General features: G+C 39.8%; 1 protein-coding gene across 1 annotated transcript in view; it reads right to left on the reverse strand.

Moving 5' to 3' along the window:
• Nucleotides 1-15,141: 15,141 nt before the first annotated feature.
• Sclp (leucine rich repeat containing protein 20 sclp) overlaps nucleotides 15,142-18,721 on the reverse strand; it is a 50,264-nt gene continuing 46,684 nt past the window's right edge. The window contains exon 4 of the mRNA XM_090380570.1: nucleotides 15,142-16,721. Coding sequence (XP_090236696.1) covers nucleotides 16,525-16,721 — 197 coding nt within the window. The 3' untranslated portion in view covers nucleotides 15,142-16,524. The remainder of the gene's footprint in view (nucleotides 16,722-18,721) is intronic.

Here is an 18,721-nt window from a genome sequence, read left to right on the forward strand (position 1 = left end):
CTATTAAATCAAAAATATGTGTGTGTGTGTGTGTGTGTGTGTGTGTGTGTGTGTGTGTGTGTGTGTGTGTGTGATGCGAGGTTGGAATGTTAAAATGTAGTGTTCATTGTAGATGAACACCAACAACATTTTAGATTTAATCTAAAATGTTGTTGGTGTTGTTGTTGTGGAATTACAAGAAAGAAGATGCAGAAAGCTGGTTAGTTGTGGGTTCTTATAGGGTTTTAGGCGCATCAGCATCTTAGGCGATAATTCGCCTAATATAAAGCATGTTAGTAACATGTTGTGTTCTGTGACCCTTTGTTGGATGAAAAACCCGAGTTTCCGGAGAAATGCTTAAGAATATATCCCATCACTATGAAAATGATTATATATATATAGCATAATATACGAGGGATGATCGTTTAATTCGCGGGCTGGTGCAAGATATTATCTTAATTGCCATCAACTGAATCTTCCATGGATTTCTCCTTCCCAAAATACTCTCCCTTGAACTTTATACACTTTGCCAACATCGTATCTACGAATAAAAATCTTCTTGCAAGCCATTTTTCATAAGACTGCGAAGTACTTCCTTTGCGATATCGTTGTGCCGGACGCGAAACGCTTGCCTTTCAGAGCTTTTTTGAGACATGGAAACAGGGAGAAATCACGCGGGACTAAGTTCGATGAATAAGTGGGACGTGGCAGAACATCGGCATCTATGACAATGATCACTGCCTGCATAATATTAGTCGCATGGGGCTTAGTATTTTCTTGTTGAAGAAATCACTACCGGAAAGTTTGGTCACACCACAATATGGTCTGACCGAACATTAGAACATGATGTGACCGAAGCATATGGTAATGAGTGTCCTACCAAGACACTCATTACCATACGCTTCGTTCATCTATTTAACTATTTCCGATGCATTTAAGCCCCGTCTTCTATAATAAGGAATCAAATATCGCTGTTTTCAATCTGTATGATACTTGATACTTGCTTCAAAACAAATGTTAGTGACACGCAGCTAAAAAATTCTCTTCGCGCAACATTAACAAACAGTACTGGCATGCCACACAGACTGTACTCAGTAGCCGTCAGGAAGAGCGCCTCTAGCGGCAGTTATGATACGTTTGCGCGGTAAACATAAAATCTTTCACCAGTCCGCGAATTAAATGATCACCCCTCGCATATACACTGCTCGACAAAACTAACAGAACAAAATGTTTTTCATGAATATTTTATTGTGAACAGTGTCGCCGAAGGCAAATATTTGATATAATAGACATCCTGTCATGCAAATTCCCAGTATCCAATTAGAATCAATCTATTACGATACAGAGCCACATATTATGCAAATTATTCATGCCTGTAAAAATAAGGGTTGCGACCACATCACTTCATTCCTGATTTTTGGCTTACTCAGTGGGGCAATCATATCTCGAGTACTCAGGATGGCAAGTCATCGTTTTTTAGCTGATTCTTTGAAATGGTGGGCCGTGTAGTTACATCCGGGAGTTGCACGTTGGCTTAATGGGTTACGCAGTGTGATCTATGGAAGCAGTTTCAGGAGACAGGAACTATTAGAAGAAGAGCTGGCCATCGTGGCCCGAGGGTTACGTCAAGAACAGAGTGCTATTTGGCTCTAACAGCAAGATGGAACCCTACGATGTCCTGTCATCAAGTGTCTCTTGAGGTTGCTGTGGACACAGGCGAAAATATTTCAACCGGACTGGGTTAAGAAGGCTCAATTGAAATGGACTCTATGCAAGGAAGCCAGTGGTTTGCATCCCATTAACCCCATCCCGTCGATGACACGAGGAACTTTAATGGGCTTTTATCACTCCGTGGTTGAGTTAGTCGGTCTCAGGCGTAGATAGCAAGGCTTTTTCCCCCAGAAACTGAGGTTTTTTCCTCCAGCAAAACAGGCAAATCGACCAGAGAACACACGCAATTTACAGATATAATATATAAACGGGTATATGTAAAAAATTATGGGTGACCCTAATACAAATTTTTTTTTGTAAAATAATTTGAATCCCATTAACCCCAAACCACTGCAGAGCTCGTTGAAATTGGTCCATAAACATGTGACTTGGAGCCCTAACAAATGGGGTATAGTTCTGTTTTGTGATGAGTCCCGTGTTAGCCTACAAACAGATTCTAAAAGTTATTTCATCTGGGAATGTGTTACTAGGGTCGGCCCGAGGTATATTTGCACCCCGGGATGGGAGGAATTCCTGTGTGTTCTCTTTCCAGATAGAAAAAATTTAAGGTGTTTTTATTGAGCTAATATTTTTATTTTGTCTGTTAAAAAGACAAAAGTAAACAAGAAAAAAAACAACCAGAATATTTATAATGTTTTAATTGTCATATTAAACCGTTTTCTCCCTTTCATTAAGCATATGCGCCCTCTTAAAACTTCGACACCCCCAATGTCATATGCCCACAAAGTGTCAGCGTCCTGGGCGATCTCCCGGCTCACCCATAGCTCTGGCCGGCCCTGTGTGGTACCATCCCTCCAACATCAGAGAAAGGGACACTTATGTTGGAGGCGGTGTTCTCGTGTGGGGCGGAATAATGATTAACGGCCGCACCCCTCCATGTTTTTGAAAGGGATACAGAAAACAGATCCTCGAATCCTATGTGTGACTTTTTAAGGATGCAGTTGGCCCAGATTTTCTTTTCCTCCACGACAACGCCAATGTACGTAGTGCTCAAGTGGTGGAGGAATATCTTGAGACTGATGACATTCAACGACTGCCGTGGCCAACACGATCACCAGCCTTAAATCCGACCGAACATGAGTGGGACACCCTTGGGAGTCGTATTGCACGCCGACAGTGAACTCCTCGGTTACTTGGTGGGTTAAGGTCTGCGCTGGTGAAAGAATGGGATTTATCGCCACATATCTTATAGACACCCTTATACTGGGCATGGTTTACTGCTCTCAGGCCTGTTTAGCCATTGGAGGAGACCATACGCTGCCTGATGTCATATGACCATATTTTCGAGTATTTCTGTAACGTGACCTTTTTTGGTAATTCTTATACATTCCTTATACCTCTCCGAAGTTTCTCGCTTTCTCCTCATTTCATCATTATGATATGGTACACCACCATGCCAAATTTTGTCCTGGTTCATCGCAGGCTGCACGAGTTATTCCACGTTTTTTATCTGTTCTGTTCTGGTCATTTTTTCGAGCAGTGTAGTTACCTGCACTGACGTTTAGACATCTAAGTTGTAGATTTTGCGTAAATTTTTATGAGTGTAGATTTTGTGTATTTTTTTTTTTTTTTTTTTTTTTTAACAAATAATGAGCATTTACTCTTATGAAAGGCCTGAAAGTGCATTAATGAATTCAAAATATCAATGCTAGAAAGAAAGTAAAATATATTGGAACATCACTGAAAAATTCTTCAGAGGACAACTATAAATAATCCATTGCAATAATAACGTTTCTTACATCTCTCAGTGCAAGCAGATCGAAAAAGAATAACAAAACACAAGCACAGACAGAACAATGGTTCTGAAACAACGGCAGGAGTTGGTGTTTCCTCAAAGGTGTGATGAAGATTTAGCTTCTTCCAGCGGTGAAGTGCATTTTTATAGAAGGAGGGTGGTTGCTTAAGTGGTGCTGGTACCGTATCCATTCCTAAGAATGTTGATAGAATTAGCCCCTCTAGCGGCTGTTGCTAGTAGTTTATCTGTAGTGACAGAATATGTACAATCACCATTTCTATTTCTTTCTCATTCTTTTCCTTTTCTTACTTTTTTCCTTCTATTAGGCTCGGCACCTTGTGTTTAATACTGCTCCATCCGAGAGGCTCACATCTGGTGAGTATGGGCTTGGCGCGCCCAGGGTTCTGAGTTGGATATCATCATTCTGCTCTTTCTCAGAGTAATAGGGAATTTTTTTTTTTTTTTTTTTTTGGCCTGTGCAGCATAAGCCTTATTCTTCCTTGCACCATAGGGCTAATAATAATAATAATAACAATAATATGAGCAGTTTTAAGTGCATGCAGTGTTTTTAAGAAAGGTGATCCGGAAAATGTGATTTTGTCTTCAAGAGAGAAAGTCCAACCCCTGTTACCCTGTGAGTGAGTGAGTGACGGGCAGAGTTTAGAATATATTCAGTTAGTTTTGTTCCATAGGAAGCTACGGATAGATGCTTGGATTTGATGGAGAAAGCCAATAGAGGGAGCTAGAACTTTTGCCGAAGAATGCTTGCTGCCATCTGATTGACAACTAGCACTCTCCCTCTCAGTGAGGATGTAGCGCACCTCTTCTCCTTTTCTCTAGTACTCTATTGAAGAGATTAGCAATTTGGGCAGTTTTTTTGGGCGAAATTCTGTACGTTGCTGAGATATTCTCCTAGATATTTCTGTCTCTCACTGGACCATGTATATTGGATGGGGGGTCAGTTCTGGCTTTTCAATTGCCAGCCCATAGGCCATTGGTCTTACAGTGGTTCAGTTTTGTACCTGGTGCTTCGGCATATGGATCACGAGCCTTCTGGAAGTCTTCAAATTCATTCTCGTTGCATATAACGATTGTGACGTCATCTGCGTATGCTAAATGGGTTAAATAAAGGTAGCTGTGCTCTACTCTGTCGATAGTCTTTATCTGTTGAAGGTTAATTAGTGCTGTTATTCCTGTTGGCTATTTGCAGGGGAGAGGAGGTCACGGATCTGATGAAAATTGTCGTGTATCGATCTTCCTGGTACTAAGTATGTTTGTTGGTGATCAAGTGTATAGTGGTTCGGGTCAAACGACACCAGGGCTTTCCCTCATCACAGCGTTGCTTTCTTTTTAGGTTGACCAGTTCACTGGAAAGGCCAGAGATTTAAAAGTATGTGGATCTTGTAATTATAGTGTTGGGTATGGTTTTTCCTCTAGCGATTTATCCGCTGGATCCTTGCTGATGCCCAACGTTGCCCACACTCAGCCCTGTGGAGGCAGACCAGGTACCCAGTAGTTTTAAATATTTACTCTGGCAGGTACTGCCACCTAATTTCCTGAGATTTCAGTGGCTGGGACCTATAAAAATAAAAAAATAAAAAAATTGGGCAATCGCTGGATAAAATGAAAGCCGAAAGATTAATATCAACGCAGTTAGATTTGTACTTATGAATTTTGATAGCTGTGTGCGGTGTATGCTGTTTAGGCAGAGTAGGGGATGACTGAAGGCTGGGGGAAAAAAGACAGAAATATGGAGTCAATAGGGAAGGCGACCCCAGAGTTGGCAATGGGGCATGCCCGTGCCCCACCAGAGGGAAAGGGGGTGGCGAGGGGGCAAATGTCTCTCCCTCCCCCCGCCAGCGGGTGTGGAAGGAAACGCACCGCGCTAGGTCGCGGTACAGGTCGTCATAATGGCGCCTTTGCATCATCGCTGTATTTGTCTAGTTCGATGTAGTTGTCTGTTTCTTGATGGCTTCATCCTGGAGTAGAGCTTAGTCCAGTGGGTGTGACAAATCTTGTTACATGATGGCAATCTCTGCTGACTTGTTGGGTCTGGCTTGCCACAACACACACAGGTCCAGGTTCCCTCCAAATGTGCTGTTGTCTCTTTCTTCTTCCTTGGTGACATGGCTTTATGGTGTCAGTCCGGTGTCCGTTTCTTGTGGGGTGTTTGTCCCATCTTTGGTCATTGAGTTTTCGTGTTGTACTTGGCTGGATATGTCTCTGCTATCTGTCATTTTTAGCCTGGGGATTTTCAGTTTGGTCCATCTTGGTAGATGACTATTAAACGTCTTGCTTCTGGAGAAGAGTGCTTGTGCATAGCGGATGAGGGCTATGAACTCCTCGGGCATGTCTATTAGGTGGTGTTCCTCATTGTTCGGGCGTATTGGATCCTTGTGATTAGGATGCTTTTAAGGTCCTCATACAACTCACACTCATGCATAATATGCTGCCATGTTTCCTGTTCTCCGCAGGTATAAACAAAGTCTTCTGTGATGCCCAGTGCGTTCAGTTTGGTTTGAATGGTTCATGGCCTGTGAGTAGGAAGTTTGTTTAATCCCAGATATAGCCACGCTGGGACCTTTGGGTATAGTTTGTTGACGTACGGGATGAATTTGCGTGTTATCGCTCCCTTACTGGTTTTGCTCCACCTGTTTTGCTAAATCTGTGTTAAGTGATCTACTATTCTTTGTTTTTCTCTCTTCCGATTGTTGATAATGTCGATGGTAAAGTCATTTATTGTGGTCGGCGTAACCTTGGATAGATGGAATTAGAATTGGAATCATCTGATACTTAAGCCCGCAGCGGGTCATTCAAGGTCCAGAGGTAGGACCCCTACCAGTACCTATAAAAATAAAAAAATAAAAAAATTGGGCAATCGCTGGATAAAATGAAAGCCGAAAGATTAATATCAACGCAGTTAGATTTGTACTTATGAATTTTGATAGCTGTGTGCGGTGTATGCTGTTTAGGCAGAGTAGGGGATGACTGAAGGCTTATTTTTTTTTTTTTATTAATTAATTTATTTAATTTTTTCTACCAAAAATAGTTTTCTAATTTTTATTTATTTTTTTATTAATTAATTTATTTAATTTTTTTTCTACCAAAAATAGTTTTCTAATTTTTATTTATTTTTTTTCTATTAAAAATAGTTTTCTAATTTTTTTAATTATTATTATTTCTATTTTTATTTATTTTTTTTTAAAAATTTATTATATATATATATACATATATATATTTTTTTTTTTTTTTTTTTTCACATTTTATTTGTATTTATTTACTTATTTATTTTTGCTGGTTCCCTGGGTTTGGGCTGCCCGATGGACAGATTTTATTATCTAGTTTTTATTATTTTCTTACATATAAGTACTTTATTATTATTATTTATTATTTTATTTTTTTATTATTATTTATTATTTTATTTTTTTATTATTATTTTTTTTTTTTTTTTTTTTTTATTGTTTTTGCCCTGATACTAGGGCAGTAAGAGCTGGTAAACCAGAGCGTTTAGAGGGCGGTCGCAATACATGCGTAGTTGTGGCCTACCTCCCCGTGGTGTAGACGGACACTGGGCAGGCTTTCCAGGTGATCGCCTGCCCGGTGACAAAACGGCCAGAAACAACTAAACAACACAACAACACACACACTGCACGAACATAATTTTACACACATTTCTGGCCTTTTACAGTGCTTTCTGTAATCATCACAGTGTACGAAGGCGGAGATGAATTGACGTTCAGGTGCCGTCCTACATAAGATACTATACATGTCTACATGTCTACATGTCTACATGTCCTACCAGTACCTACAGTGCACTTGTGCTCACTGTACGACACGCCCTTGTTATTGCGAGCAGAATGTTTCGTTGAATTGTCTCCATTAATCTTCTATTCACTGCAGTACCCGCTTTCACATACCATACGGGAGACCCGTAAGTGATAACCGGGATAAAGACTGATTTACAGTACACGGATAGAGTCCTCCTGTTTAGTCCCCAATCCCTGCATGTTACTCTAGCTACCAATGACGCATATTTTCTGAGTTTATCTTTTAGGTACATAAAGTGTGACTTGAAAGATAAATTTCGACCAAGAATGATTTTAAGGTATTTAATCTGATTTGACAGTTTTATTATTTTTTCCACTATCTTGATTTGCAGTGGCCTTCTGAAGTTTATGTTGCCCTTGAGTAGTACTGAGTCTGTCTTCTCGGGTGAAATTTTGAGAGTATGGAGCATGGCCCTGTCCTGTAGGATTCGAACGGTTTGGTTTGCGCGGACTCACGATCCGGATTGGAGGATCGTGAGTCCACCGCAATCATCAGCACCAAGTCGTCCGCGAAGGCTTGGACCTCGACTTCGCCCAGATTCATGGTGAGTAGTTCATCGAATACCATATTCCACAAAAAACCGCACCAGGACGGATCCCTGAGGGCAGCGCCTACGGACTGGCCTCTTTAAGCTTCAGAAGGGTGTCACTACCTGTACCCGTCTGTCTGTCTGTGAGGTAAGCTTTGATGCCGTTGTATAAATTCGTTGGTACTTTCACTGCCTGAGACTGGCCAGCACGCTCGGCCACCAAAGGGTGTCAAACGCCCCGGAAAAATCCACCGCTATAACGAGGAAGTACTCCTTAGTGCATTGAGCTGCTTTTGTGACCAGGCCCTGGATAGCTTCAATTGTCGATGATCCTGGTGTGAATCCTTACTGCTTGGATGTGTTTAGATTTGCTTTGTGGTAGTACTGTTGTAACCTCGTGTGCAGTAGCCTCTCATGTAATTTGCTTAGCGTTGAGAGCAGAGCTATTGGCCAATAATAATTCGATAATTCCTGGCGTTTGATTGGGTTCTTGGGTATCAGCAGTGGCGTAGCTACCATGTAGGCAGGCAAAGGCAATTGCCTCACGGCCTGGGCGTCTCCTGTGTTTGCAATTTTCATTAATTAAGTAGGGATCGAACATGTTCTTTGCCTCCGGGGGCCCGAAAAAGGGTAGCTACGCTACTGGGTATCAGCTTTAGATTGGCTGTTCTCCATCTAGTTGGGATCTGGCCTGTCCTTAGGCAGCAGTTGAATAGTCGAAGTAGAAGTTCCGGGATGTTTTCTGTGGCTTCTTTTGGTCGTCTCTAGTTCTATTAGATCCGGCTGGGACATTTTTTGTTCCTTATTCTTGCTGCAGCTTCGTGCAGTTTATTCTGAAAAAAATTTCAGGCTCAATCATCAGAATCACCAGGAACGAATGGGGCCTGTCCAAGCGGTTGCTTCAGCTGTATTATAAAGCCGTCTTCCTTCCGATCGTGTCGTATGCTGCAGGTTCCACCAAGCTAGATTGGTAAAAATGATAGGCAAATTAGGCTCTATAAAACGGACAATGCTCCTGGCTACCCATAGGGTATGCAGGACAGTATTCGATGCTACCATCCAGGTCTTAGCTGGGACCTTTCCACTGGACCCGTATGTAACCTTCCGTGGCCTGACCTTTAAAATCAACAAGAAAATTCCGACCCATGAACTTGGACATTGAGCTAAACCTGGACACCGACCGTAAGGCAGAGAGAACACGCTGTTATAATGATATGATAAAAATCTGGCAGACAAGGTGGGTCCGCCTCCTCTAAGTCAGCACAGAAGTGGCTCTCTCTAACTCTTGAGACATCATTCCTAGTCACTGGCATGGCTCATTGAACGAGAAGCTCTTCCAACTCGGCCTAATACCCAAATACGTTTGCTACTGTGGGGCCAAGGAGAATTGGTACCACCTTCTCTTCGAGTGGGCTCTCTACGAGGACCTGAGGCAAGACCTAGCAAATACCATCCCTGTCACTGAAAACCAACTGGAGATTCTGCTACAGACACCAGAGAATCTGGTTGCCTTCCAGAACTTCAAGTATTCACGCGCAGGAAAACCTCCTACAGAAAAACACAGGCTACGAATGGGGATCCCTAGACAGCAGCTTAAAAATTTAATTTTATTTATTATTTTTTTTTTTTTCTCATTTTCTTTTCGCGCTCTGCACTAGCGTATTCCCCCCCTCCCCAGCCTCCACTAGTCTAGTTGTCTCTCTCTATTTTTTTTTTTTTTTTACATTACACCACAGGACTTTTTTTTTCCCTCTCTCTATCTCTCTCTTTTCATTTTTTTTTCTTCTCTTCCTCTGGAATGGACCCCCAGAAGAACCTGGCCCACCTTTTGCAACATCAGGTGAGTCAGAGTCTCTTTTGAGACGGTACGTGTTCTACTGGGACTGGCCCACCTTCCCATGGTGTGGACGTGTACCCAGAATCATCTGTCCAGGTGACTGATGCTTCTGGATAGCCAAGTGGCCCGACACAACAAGAGAACACACACACACAAACCTACGTCACACACATATCTGGCCCCTTTGTAGTGATACTGTTCTTCACAGAGATACGAGGCGGAGTTGAATAGACGTACTAGGAGCCGCTCTTTACAAAAACACATGTCCATGTCCTTTCTTGAGAATTAGTCGTTCCGCAAAGACAGTGACTGGACCAGGTAGTCCATGGGATTGTGCTTGTTCAAGCATTCCGAATCGATCCCGAAAGACTTGGAACAATTCAGAGGTCAGTCCGTCCAGACCCTGTCTTGGGAAGGGCTTTGCATGCTGCTGTCAGTTCTTGTAAAGTGATATGTTTTCCATTACTGCATTGAACCGTAGGAGAGATTTTTTTAATTCGTAAAAGGATTTCGTCGGTTATCTTTGTAGAGTGTCTGTGCTGTAGCATAGTGGTATTGTCACCGTCCTCCCCCACATCGGGTGGAAAAGGCCCGGGTTCGAATCCTATCAATGACGTGAGGAATTTTAATGGGCTTTTTTTCACTCAGTGGCTGAGTTAGTCGGTCTCAGGCGTAAATAGCAAGGTTCCCCCCCCCCCAAAAACTAGGGTTTTTCGTCCAGAAAAACAGACACATCGACCTTGGAACACACGCAATTAACAGACATAAGACACAGCACGGCAGATGAATTTAGTTATTCGGGTGGCCTAAAAAATAATAATAGTTTGGTTGTCTCTGTAGAAGTTTCTTTGGAACTATATATTTATTGATAAAATCTGGTTATTTGAGAGATGTTTTCCTTTGAGTATTCATTGATGTTTCCACCTTGCAGTTGAATGGCCGCGATGATGGTTGCTTTCTGATATCTGCGCTCTAGTAAGAAAAGTACTTGGTCCAGGCGTCAGATCGATTTATGTGGGTGTGTCTTGAACTCAACAGGGCGCCTTTTGCAGAGTGTTGTAAGTGGGTTTGTGTGGCCTGTAATATTGACTGATGAGCCTATCAAGCAGGAGGTGCTTCAGTCTCTGCTCAAGTTGATAGAGATTAACACCCTTTTGTTAACCCTTCTGATGGCTTAGATTTACGAGAAGAATCTCAATTCACTTTTAAATTTAGGCCACCAGGAGTTCATGGGCTCCATTCTTTCTTTGGATTGGGTAAAATTGGATATTAGGTCTTGCAGCTTTGAGATATATTTCCTGTCTTGTAAAAGGCTATTGTTGAATGTTCAATAAGCAATTCCACTTTTGAAGTGATTGGATGATAAGGAGAATTACAATTTGACAAAGGAATGCTCTGAGATAAAAGAGAGAGAGAGAGAGAGAGAGAGAGAGAGAGAGAGAGAGAGAGAGAGGAGAGAGAGAGAGAGAGAGTGTGTGTGTGTGTGTGTGTGTGTGTGTGATGCTTTGACCAGGGGAACGATGTGTTTTGGGATGTAGTAGCTGTCTAGTCGGGCTTGATAAGAAAGTCTTCCAGATGCTTTCTTCGTTGATCTCCAGATGTATGGATTGTTTTCTGGGTGCTGCTGTCTAAATGCGTCGACCAACTCGTTTTGGCCTGCAAGTCGTTGATTAACGTTGCTCGGTGCTCAACACATCGTGCTCTGTCCATTTATGAGTCGAGGGTGCAGTTGAAATCACCAGGCTGTATGATGCGTTCCTGATCTATTGTAGAAAAATTGCTCTGTATAAAATTGTGATATGAATGGCGAGTGTTTCCTGCTGTGGCATGTAGAGGTTAAAAATATGCAGTTTCCTTCTGAAGTGTCTCTAGGAGGACGTACACTGCGTTCGGGAAACCTTGCAAATCGCTTGGAACAATGTTAGTCAAGACATAAAATTAATCGTTTATGTAAGGAAGTGATAAAAGCTCGTGGAGAATATTTTGATGAAAAATCAGTATAGTTGTTAATATTAATAATTTCAATATTTTATTCCGTAAATTTTTCAATGCTTAATAAAAAATCTTAACACATTTTGTGAGTGTGTTGTTTTTTGATCAAAGATAATTTCAAAAATAAAAATAATAATAATAATAACGAAAACTGTTGTCATATGCTGTGATTCCAAATTTTTAGGCGGGCGTGTACATCCATCCATACCCCATATCCGTTTACCCCACTGTACCAGTATTCCAGAGGATATTGCGTTTAGGCTAACACCCACTCTTTGGGGGTGAGCTAATAAATTACTTCTACTCAACCCACCAATGAAGGACAACACCTCTCACACTAATCTTTCGCTCTCCCTTTTTCTCCTCCTTCTTGCTGATGCCCTCTACTTTGGGTGTGGGATAATACATTTCTCTCCCTCTCCACTTTCATGGCCTTTGTGAGTAGGAGATGATTATAATCATTGTCCTCTCCACACCACGTGCAAAATGCCATACTCACAGCCGGGTCGAAACCAGCAATGACGCGAGGAACTGTTATGGACTTTTTTCGCAACGTAGGTGACTTTAAAGTGATAGGCATGTTACTTGGTCACCAATCGAGCTACACAAAAATGCCTTGCTTTTTATGTGAATGGGGCAATCGGACAAGGAGTAAGCACTGGGATGTCAAAGTCTGTCCAAAGAGGGCCAGTTTGTTGCCTGGATCAAAGAATATAATTCATAAACTACTGATAGGCTCCATCGGAAAACTGTCGTCCTTCTACCCTTGCCTGCTAAAGGACTGCTAAATACGGTCGATCTGCCAACCTGCACTGGACCAGCGTGGCAGGTTATCGTTCATTTCTCTCAGCGTGAATTGTTCAGGAGACTTCCATCCAGCAGTGGGTTGATAATGGCTGCTGCTTACTTTTTTTTACTTACTTAAATCAATTTTTAAAATGAGAGGTGAGTATTTAGTGGACTTTTTACCATCACTTCCCTTTTTAATGTGTTTTTCAATACATGAATTTAAAAAGTCTGGTAAAAGTATCATTTTGTTACAATTTCAGTGCAAAAGTCTGCAAAATAATAACAATTAGCGAAAAAATCAAATTTTCTTTCGTGATTTTTGAAGAACCTTACGTGAAGGACACAAACGGAAGTCGTTTTTGAAATCAGCATTAGAAAATTATTCAGTAATACCCTTTGCTGAGAAAGCATCAGTAATTTTTTTCTCAAAATTCATAGTGTATTCGTTTGTAATGTGGAGTACAACCTTCTCTCGAAACATACTTCGGATTGGTACATGTATCATCTCTTAATTTCAATGCTAACTTTTCTGAGTGATCTACTGCAGTGATTCCCAAACTACTGAGATCTATGGACCCTTTCAAAAATGAAAAAAAGTTTACGCACCCCTTCAAAAATGAAAAAAAAAAAAAAAAAAAAAAAAGTTGTGGACCCCCCCCCATATATATAGGTTTGCCCTTTTTCTTTGGACGATCTCGACATGCACGTACGCGACGATCCAATACATCCTAAAGATGCTCGATGGGATTCAGATCAAACCTCTGGGCTGGCCAATCCAACTTTTCCACACCATGTCCTCGAACCACTCTGTTACGACCCGAGCAGTATGGCATAGCGCATTCTCTTGCTGATACAGGTATGGGTCTTCCCCGAAGTATTGTCATAACGTTGGAAGTGCATAATTTTCCAGGTTGTCCTGGTATTGCACAGCATTCATAGGTTTTGTCGATAAGGACTAATGGGCCCAAGCCAAACCATGAAAGGAGCCCCATACCATGATACTGCCTCCACCAAACTTCATTGATCAGACTGGTAGACTGCGAAGTTCGACCCCTCTGTCCATAGGACTGTTTTTCAGTGCTCTACAGTCCAGGATTCGCGCTCCTTACATAATGTTAATCGGCGTCTAGCATTTGTTGAGGTGATCAATTCTGTTGAACGTTTCATCTTGCATGCCCAGTTTTGCAGTTGTCTGTTCGAAGCCCAGTGTATATTTATAGCAAGTTCTGTGACGTGTTGCATTTTTTTCTTTTGGTAGTTGTTGGCGCATCGGCTTCTGTGGCCATAACGCACCTCCCAAGGTTTTTGCAGTATTTTGATCCAAGCCCGAGGCGGTATTCGAACCCGCGACCTTTGGGTTGCAGGCAGGCACTTTACCCACCTGGCTAGCCCGGTCTGCGACGTGTTGCATGCATAGGACCTCTTTCCCCATCCATGGCGGGGTGTCCGGATATTAATGGTAGGGCAGTGTATATATGTGCATATGTTTCTGTGTGTGTGTGTGTGTGTGTGTGTGAACACTGGTTTTATTTAAAAAAAATCTAAAGTTTTATATTTAAAACAACTCAACTTATTCTTATTTTTATATAAATATATAATAACTTTATTTATCATCAATTTTCTATACACAGAACGAATAATTTGACCAGTTCCAGAGGGTTGTTTCGCGTACCCCAGTTTGGGAACCTCTGATCTACTACATACATTTGATAGGAATTGATATTGAATTCCCAGGAATTCAGGATGGATTGAGTGGAATTACAGGTATGTATGTATCTTTGTGTAATATTTCTACTCAAACCACTTGAAATAAAATATTGTGATTCGACATGAAATCAATAACCAGTCTCAGACACGACTGATAATATCTAGGGTTGAATGTAGTGGTTCCGGTATATAAAAAGTAAACTGAATAGCGTGAAACACTTAGAACCGACGACTTTGAACAGTATAAAGTAGCAGCAGATGACGAATGTACTTAGCTTTTCTGCAGCATGAGAACGTCTGATCTGCAATGCTAATATTCAGTTAAAGCATTTTATTTTTTCAGGATTGGGAATAACGCCGGGGGTGGCAATTCTTTCTATTTGAGAAACCTGTTCTTATAGCGTTCAACAAATTGATATTTAACTTGGTTGTTAGGTGCATCAGTGACTTAAGCCGTACTGCATTTTTATTATGTCTGTATAAGCGTGTTTATTTATCAGCCCATGAATACACCTGTGTGTTCAAGGACCTTTCTGCATGTTGTAAGGCTAAAAAATCCAGAATAACCAAAATTCCTCTTCGTGAAATCGGTTAACTACTGCACGATAAAGAAACTTTAGAAATTCTTGCAAGTTGTTGACGGAAATTGAACCTCTGAAACGAGTGGCGAAATGGAGGGCAACTGTGGGCTAATTTAGAAAATGGTGCATTTTAAAATATTATATTTTATCTACAGTATATATTCAGAAGAAAAGTTGCATATCAGATGTGGAAAATGATATCAACAAATATTTGTCATTGAAAGGATATATTATTTTGATGTTATAACACAAGGTATCTCTTGAGCATTTCAAAAAACACTACAGAAGTAATAAAAAGTTTATTGAAAGTCGTTTCAGATACATAATTTATTTTAATAAATATAAATACAAAACAGTAGTTTTAAAAAGCACATGCTATCGCACACACATTTGGAAAAGCCAGCAGATATATATATATATATATTTATTTATATGTATGTTACAAGTTATAAAATGAACTGCTGAGAAATGAGTTGCGCTGCAAATACAATTCTTAAATCACAGCCTAGTGACAAATCTGCAATTTGTAAAAGTTCAAGCATAATGACAAAAACTTCGTATTCTTTTACTTGTTTGAAACTCTTTCATCTGTTAACAAAGAAATATTTTTGACAAAATACAAGCAGGAATAAAAGGTTAATGTGGTTATGGAAGCTTTCTCTGACAGCCGGCAGCAACGGTAACTTTGTTGTGCGCATGTTTTATCTCATTCCTGTATGATACTTGGATCAATTTCCCCTAATATAACCGCGTATGATAAGTTTCATTAAGAAATTTTCAGAGGCTACCAGCATTTACTAATACAAGTTTGGAAACTTGCCATGAATAAAAAAAAGGCAGGTCGTGGATGCGACCGACTGCACAACAAGGCACACTATCTGCACGTTGTCCATTTACCTCTGAATATGTTACACAAACACGCGAGCGCGCGCGTGATATGTCGATTGACAATCGTTGATAATTATAATTAAGATTTTCGATGTAGCTTAGTGGAAAATTTATGAGTATTATTTTTACTTCATTTATCTTATTGTGTGTGTTAACTTTCGATTCGCGAAATCTCTGTTTCGGCTCTTAGATTATAAAACTTTCGAGTGTTTAAATGTCAAATTCAAAACAGTGATTTATTTAAACTGTTATATATAACATTCTTGCATTTTATATGACTTATTTTCAGCAATTATCTTACACGGTAATATTATTGGTTTATACATATTACTGAAATTATACTAGGTAGAAAATATTTTCGAAATGCTTCACGCTCCAAATTTACCCCTATGAAAGCAATTGAATTTATGGACGGAGTAGTCTTGGTGTTTGTCAGTGTTATCTATTAATGTAATTATTAATATATACATATAATTCATCTTATATCAATAATAATGTAATCATTAATAGAACACAAGGACAAATACTTCTGGTTTATTATTAAAATAGTTTAAATAAATAGGCACAATGTGAATTTCACTGCAATATGTAACTCGATACTTAATATTGCTCGGTTTCATTTCTCTCTCTCTCTACTAGGAAGAGAAAGAAGTTAGGCTTCCTATGTTGTATGTAAAAGTTACAAGCATCGCACTGCTGGTATTAAATCAGATCAATCTAATAAAAATATAAATACGCAAACATATACACATAATATGCATTATACAAAACCCGCTTATATTAAAGCACTCCCACTATCAGGTTTCCTGTAAAACTTTATCTGCGATTCACAGGATTCGCAGCGGGTGCATATTTCATAATTAGCACATTATCTCGATTATCGAGATTTATAAAAATATTTTCTAGTCTAATCGACTAATATATTATACTAAACACTACTATTTGGAGGCGTCTCATCAAAATCTAGATCTGAGTCTTCATCATCTCGAAGATCACTGAGCTGTACTAAACATCTGGATCCTTGTAATCCTTGAAGTTGAACATAAGAAGTACGAGTCAAAGGATTTTCCTCTAGATTTATTTCCCTTAAAGCTGGTGCAGCTTTTATTCTAGTCACTTCAACTTCTAAAAAAATTAAATTAAATCAAATTTATAAGTGACAACACAAAACAACATTTAATCAATTAATAAATGATAATGCACAAAATTCATCAAATAAAATTACAAACTCTCTCTCTCTCATATATATATATAAAGGAAAAGATTTCATCAAAGGCAATGCTTTAAATAGTAAAAACAGAACGATAATACTGGTAAGAAAAATACACTTTTTGTTAAAAGATTACCCAATATATGCCACATACTGAGCATATCACTGATGTATTCACAGTATATGCATTTATCGAAAAGCCTACGTCGATAAATATAATATGACACATAAGCGAATTGAAAAAATAAAAATAAATAAATAAATAAATAATAATAAACTTGAATTTAGTTCGGAAGTAATGAAAACTTGTCTGGATATTACATCCAAGTAACTCGTAGTTATTTCGAATATTTATGCTTCATTCCGCAAATAAAATGTGTGTACATTTTATTTCAAGGATTTAGAAACACTCCTAGAATTAATCAAATTACAAGAATTAATCAAATTAGAATTAATCAAATCAAAATTAAGCTAAGCTATACATACGATCTAGTCAAATTACAAGTAAACGATGCAACTATTTATACTTACTTGTACTTTTATTACTATAACAAGTTAGTGCAACTAGATTTTCCGGGTTGAAAACCGAGACAAAAACAAATCTGAAAAAGAAAAATCGGAACATTTTCCGAACCAAGCTGTAGCCAGGATAATGTAATATTTATCGCCCTGATATTTGTAGGGTACCCTGATATTAGTAACGCTAATATTTCGTTAAAATAGTGCAAATAGTTATATAATATCTTTATTGCAATTAGCGGAAAGTTTTTTACATGGATGCCTGATGCAATAACAGCAACAATGCTAGGGGTTTAACATAAAAAGAACTAAAACAGATAAAAACAAATTATAAACATTGGAAATGAGAAAACAGATTTTTTTTTTGGTTTTTTTTCACAATGGCAACATACCGATCAAGGTAAGACAATGACAGTCACTCATCTGAAGACGAGAGCTGCTTCCTGATGATACGTTTTCTATAGGATTTGTCCTCAATCAATTTCTTGTAGTCAACATCCATCTCCTGTACGTTTTGGAGCATCTCCATGGGCAGGAATCTGTCGTTTCCTCAGCCTCCACGCCACAGACTGTAGAGAAGAGAGGGCTCTTAAGGGTTTCGGGGGGGGGGGGGGAATTCTCCAATTACACATTGCCAAAAACCTGGCGTATTAATTTCACCTGCTATCATTTCAATTGAAACGAGTAAGCGGAGGATGAAGATCCGTTCTGAGACTTTTCAGTAATTTAGAAGTTTGGTAATATCTGAAACGTGTGTAAGGGGTGGAAGTTTGTGCTTGAAGAGGACCTAACGAAGAAGCCAGTACTCATCAGATGAGATGGTTTTTAGCGTGATTTTCGTTGCCGTCGCCCAGATTTTAGGTCCGTAGGTGATGACTTGCGGAAGAAACTGGTAAGTATATTGAAGGGTGTACTCAGACTCCCTGACATGAAGCAGGTGTTGTTTGGCAAGCAATCTGGATCGGCAGACCTTGTTGTGAATATCTACGACATGGTGTTTAAAGCTGAGTTTAGGGTCGAAGATGACCCCGAGATCTCTGTGCTTGGTTACTGGAGGGTTGGAGGTTCCATGGATTTTCAGGCTTAGTTCAGTTGGGTGTGATCTGAGTGAGAACACCATTTGTGCAGAGTAATGGGTGGATAGCAGCTGTAAAGAGGAGCCCAGAAAGGACTCCGCTCTGGGGAACACCTACACTGGTGTTGGTGGTCGCTTGGTGAGGGAGTCCATATGAGGAAAGACTTCGAATATGTGGGTTACGGAGCTTGGAAAGTAGGCACTTTAGAGACGACTTGATTGAGGAGTTTAAGGCTCTGAGAGGAATAAGTAAAATGAATGAGACCGAATTTTTCACGGTTATAAATGATTTTAGAACTAAGGGCCATAGATTCAAGTTAC

Source organism: Mastigoproctus giganteus, chromosome 8 (assembly GCF_048544385.1).
Source record: "Mastigoproctus giganteus isolate SK-2022 chromosome 8, ASM4854438v1, whole genome shotgun sequence".
NCBI lineage: Eukaryota > Metazoa > Arthropoda > Arachnida > Uropygi > Thelyphonidae > Mastigoproctus > Mastigoproctus giganteus.